The sequence below is a fragment of the Papaver somniferum genome, chromosome 8 (assembly GCF_003573695.1).
Source record: "Papaver somniferum cultivar HN1 chromosome 8, ASM357369v1, whole genome shotgun sequence".
Taxonomy (NCBI): Eukaryota; Viridiplantae; Streptophyta; class Magnoliopsida; order Ranunculales; family Papaveraceae; genus Papaver; species Papaver somniferum.
Window position 1 is genome coordinate 8,437,084 of NC_039365.1, and position 5,515 is coordinate 8,442,598.

The 5,515-nt window shown below is 34.7% G+C and overlaps 1 protein-coding gene across 1 annotated transcript; it reads left to right on the forward strand.

The window, feature by feature from the left end:
* The first annotated feature begins 2,232 nt into the window (after positions 1 to 2,232).
* On the forward strand, positions 2,233 to 3,947 carry LOC113305019 (zinc finger MYM-type protein 1-like). Its single transcript, XM_026554135.1, has 3 exons — positions 2,233 to 3,355; positions 3,480 to 3,593; positions 3,727 to 3,947. Exons 1-3 carry the CDS (start codon positions 2,233 to 2,235, stop codon positions 3,945 to 3,947), a joined length of 1,458 nt encoding a protein of 485 aa, XP_026409920.1.
* The last annotated feature ends 1,568 nt before the right edge of the window (positions 3,948 to 5,515 follow it).

Sequence of the window (5,515 nt, forward strand, 5' to 3'; positions counted from 1 at the left end):
ACTAACTTCTTATCTTTTGACTTTTACGAGTCAAAAAGTTATTTTTGGATGTGTATCCAAACGCTCTAATAGAATATAAGAAGCATTTGTGTTTATGTTTGTTTGAACTTTTAGATCAATTTTCTATTTGCTTTAAAGGGTATTAATTTCGATAATGTAGTGCACAATAATCATGTTAATATAGTTGCCACACCGAGAGCAATGCCGTGAATTTGCCCATATTTAGTTAAATTTGAAATATTTATTAAATAACATTTTCCGGAAAATTATTCAACTTGGAAATGAAATTTTAAGAGTAACACATGCGTAGTGGGTGTTTGAATTCCCATTTGTGAAGTTATTTTGGAAAAGGATGCTAATAGGGGTATCAATTTGGGGTACACACTAATTTCTTACAAATGGATGTTTTGTTTTCTTTGGATTGTGGTATACTCCAGAGAAACATAAATTAGTTTTGAAAGCCCAAAAACTAGTCCATGAATGCATATTGTTTTTTAAGAGAAAGTTAAAGTATTATTGACTAGGAATCAGTTACATGAGCATCAAAATGCCTTAATAATAGTTCTCTTTTATTTGTTAAAACACAATCAGTTATTACTTTCCAATGTGTTATCAAATCTTTGAAAAATTGTGTTGAACCATTTGCTAGTGGAATCCCCAAAAAAAATGTAAGCTTTGACTTTCATATATAGTGACTACCTCCTTTCTAGTTAATATAGGCATCTATATCGTTGATCCCAAATTGACCAACACATTGCAGATACTAGCAAAGGTTGTATTTTACTCCTTTTAATGAACTTCCAAGCTTTAAGTTTCGTCGTTAGAGATTCTCCTTAGACTCATATGATACTATTAAAAGAATATGTTGGTTGTGAAGTAAAATTTTCTTGATCATGGATTTTGGAAAGAATGTCTCCACATCTTGAAAAGCAGAAACATTTGTGGACGTAGTTGTCAAACCTCCATTTCTTGACTATCAGTGACGAATCTACACTGGGGTCACTGGCCCCCCTAAATTTTCTAAAAAAAAAAATCCCGTGTAATATTCACCAGATTTAGCTTCGCGCCCCCTCTCTATTAACGCCAAAATTTGGAATAGATATGCTTCTGAAACTAATTTCAGCTCTATTCCTGCGCATAACTCACTTCCACAAACTAAAACTGCCCTAGAATGAAGGAAAATTGGGAGAAAATCTCTTGAAATCACGATGATTTCCTTATATTTGTGGTTCGTATATGGTTTATATAAACAACTAAACATTAATCAGTCTCCGTCTGCATCAATTCAGTTTCCAAGTAAGGGTTTTTACTCCTACCTCCTAGATACTCTAATTTTTGATATTTTTCTTCTTGAATCACTTAATTTATGTATATTTTCTTATTGATTGATGAAATTTGGGTTTATTATGATGGTGGGTTTTCGATTTTTTTTTTAGGTTTGACGAAATTGATCAATTTTAAGGGAAAAGTGATACTTCAATTTCACAAACAGTCGGTGGGTGGATTGGTTTGTGTTTGTTGTGGTAAGAAAATTAAGTTGATTAGTGATTACTACTTAAAATTGTGTTTCGTGGCTTATAATCATTATGTTAGTGAGTGAAACTTTGTCCTGATTTCTATAATTGTCATCAATTTTTGAGATACCGTGGATGCTGGCTTTGGGAATTAGATATAATGGGTTTTGATTTCAATTTTAGTATCCAATACCTCAACTCCTCAAGATCTGTTAATTAGGGAAGAAATGTGTATCCAATTTGTTTTATCTATTGTTGCTCTTTTTATTAAAACTTGTGTGAATAGTGTTTAATTTATTCCATTGTGTGAATAGATTTATGGATGTGTGTTGGAAGAGTTTAAGCTCAAGTTGATTGACAGTTCCTGTAAAAATCTAAGTTCGGTGTTATAGTCATTTCTAAACTACAACAGAAAATCGCAAATACTTTGGATGTGTGTAGGCATAGGTGTTATGATATATGGGTTTAGTTTTGGATTAACACATTTAGTTGCTTATTTTTCATGGTTCTGTAATTCCATAGTGTTTACAATGACATTTGATTCAATCTTTTTTTTCTTCATCTTTAATAATCATAGTACTGTAATGTTTTGTGTTTCCTGTTTGTAGTGACTAGTGAGGCTTAATAATCATAGAGACCAATTGTATTCTTTGTAACTCATTGGTCTCTAATATTGTAGTGAGGCTAATGAAATTTTGTTTGTGGTTTTCAGAAAAAAATGCTTAGGTACTTCCAGAGAAAAAATAGAGACAACAATGCTACAACAGCACCTTCTGTCTCAAACCTGCATTCTACAACGCGAAATCATGTAATTCATGCTGAGAGTTCAAGTGCCCAGAATGTAGCACCGTCCTGCGCAGCTGAAAACGATGTGAATGAAAACTTACTGGCAAGTCTACCTTCGGATCCAGGACTGCGAACTCCAATATTTGATTATGATCCCAATATCAGTGACCGAGTTCGAAGAGCTTACCTACAAAGAGGTCCTTGTCATCCAAAGAAGCACACCTATCCAACAAGAATATCTGGTGGCAGGCCAAGAAAGTTCTGCGGCTCTTGGTTCAACGAGCACCCAAGTTGGTTGGAATATATCATTTTGACAGATGCGGTGTTTTGTCTTTGTTGCTATTTGTTTAGAGCTGGTAGTGGCGATTCCTTTGTGGGGAAAGGATTTAGAGGTTGGAGGAAGAAAGAAAGGCTACATATACATATTGGGGGGCCAAAAAGTGCACATAATAAGGCTTTGAAAAATTGTGAGGTGTTAATGAATAGGAAACAACACATTGATGCAATTATTGAAAAACAGTCGGAGGAAGAGAAAAGGGATAATAGGAAAAGGTTGAGGGCATCGATTAACTGTGTTCGATTTCTTTTACGGCAGGGGCTTGCATTTCGTGGACATGATGAAACTGAAGCTTCTCTCAACAGAGGAAACTTTATAGAGCTCTTAAAATGGTTGGCAGATAATAATGAAGAAATTAAAGCCGTTGTACTAGAGAATGCTCCAGGGAACCAAAAGTTAATAGCATCAGATATTCAAAAAGATATAACCAAGTGCTTCTCTTCTGAAATATTAAGTGAAATTATTAAAGAACTAGGGGATGGACCATTTACTCTCCTCTTAGATGAATCTAAAGATATATCATTAAAAGAACAGCTGGCTATTGTTTTGAGATATGTGCACAAAGGTCATGTAATTGAGCGTTTCGTAGGAATCGAACACGTCACTAGTACAACTTCCAATTCACTTAAAGAAACAGTGGATGATTTCTTTTCTCGACATGGATTGAGCATTTCCAGATTACGAGGGCAAGGTTATGACGGGGAAAGCAATATGCGAGGTGAGTATAATGGTCTAAAGGCACTGATTTTGAAAGATAATGACTGCGCGTATTTTGTCCACTGCTTTGCTCATCAACTGCAGCTAGCTGTTGTGGCTGTGGCAAAAAAAACATACATATGTAGAAGAACTTTATGTCGTAATGAGTTACTTGGTGAATGTGGTAGCTGTATCAGCCAAACGTCAAGATATGCTTCGTGAGAAGCAAGCTGAGGCGGTCTTTGAGGCACTATGTAGTGGTGAGATATTAACTGCGAGGCCTTAATCAAGAAAGTACTCTTAAACGAACTGGTGACATGCGTTGGGGTTCGCATCACAATACGATAGTAAGCCTGATTAATATATTCTCATATGTTATAACACTTTTGGAAGATTTAGCAGTGGATTCTGATAAGAAATTTGAAGCTAAGGTTCTCCTAGATTCTTTGCAAAATTTCAATTTTATTTTCAGCTTGCACTTGATGAAAAAGATTCTGGGAATTACAAATGATCTGTCAAAGGCATTGCAGAGAAAAGATCAAGACATTGTCAATGCCATGAAATTAGTTACAGTATGCAGGGAACGACTCCAGATAATGAGAGATAAGGAATGAGATTCATTGTTGTAAGAAGTATCCTCTTTTTGTGCAAGGCACCGCATCAAAGTTCCTGATATGAATGATGTGTTCCAACGGGAGGGTCGACCAAGGCGTAATACTCAAGAGGTAAATAATTTGTATCATTATCAAGTTGAGTATTTATACACAGTCATAGATATGCAACTTCAAGAACTAAACAATCGCTTCACCGAGACGAACACTGAATTACTTCTTTCGGTGGCATGCTTAAGTCCAAGAGACTCATTCTCTGGATTTGACAAAAATAAACTGATTCATTTTGCTCGGTTTTACCCAAGAGATTTTTCTCCTACTCAACTTGTGTTACTAGAAGATCAACTACTAAATTACATTGCGGATGTAAGGTCCAACAATGACTTTTCAGAATTGAATGGAATTACTGATCTCGCAATCAAAATGGTAAAGACTAAAAAGGATGAAGTGTACCCTTTGGTTTACTTACTTCTCACATTAGCATTACTTCTACCAGTTGCTACTGCCACCGTAGAAAGGGTATTTTCTGCTATGAAAATTGTAAAGAATCGCTTGCGTAATCGATTTGGGGACGAATGGATGAATGACATTTTGATTTGCTACATTGAGAGACACTTATTCGATCTGATCGGAGATGATATTGTCATGAAAAGGTTTCAGAATATGTGCAGTCGTCGCGGGCAGACATAAAAGTTGTGTGTTTCTATTGAGTTTTAATTGGTGATTTAGCTAGATCAAACCTTTTTTTCTTTACAAGTTTTATATTCAGTAACGTACTTACATTTCGGTTTGAATGGACTTTATGGTATTTAGTTTACTTATGTGCTGATGTTTGGGATTTTTTTCGCTACGATTTTAGTTATGTTCTTCGAGAATAAAATGTGCCCCCAGTAAAAAAAAATTCTGGATTCGCCACTGTTGACGATTGTATTACTTTTTGGCTGTTTTACAACCCAAAGGAACGCATGCATACTCATTAAAAATATGATTTAAAAATACAAAACATCTTTTTTAAAATCTCTACTTAAATCTAAGGGAGTTAAACATCGGCTGACGTTTTTTCTTCATTTTTTTATTGGAAGAAAAATTCGATAAGATCGTAGAATATATAAGAAAATGTAAAACTAAACCCATAACATAACTATGACATAATTATTGAATTATTCGTATTCCGAGATGATACTTCTCCGGATACGACATGCTTTGACACCACTTAATTCTATACGGAAGCGTGAACAATTAGATTTGAGCAAAAGTAGAAAAATTATAGAGAAAATTAATATTGATTCAATAATAATGTGTTGTATCCAAATTACAATCATCTTATCTCCTTTTATAGTGAACAATAAGTTATGTCCTAAGTTATATTGGTACAGTTACATTGTGTTGTGGAGATTGATAAATTTCTGGATGGCATATGGATTCCATCTCTCTCTGTGATTTTCTCTCCTATCCTATGTTGTTCTTGTTGTTCTTTATATATCATCTTTTCCTCAATGCCTAACGTTATAATTTGATCGGTCATCGCCATCATTATCCTCTGATAATCCATGATTACATCCATCTGGCAG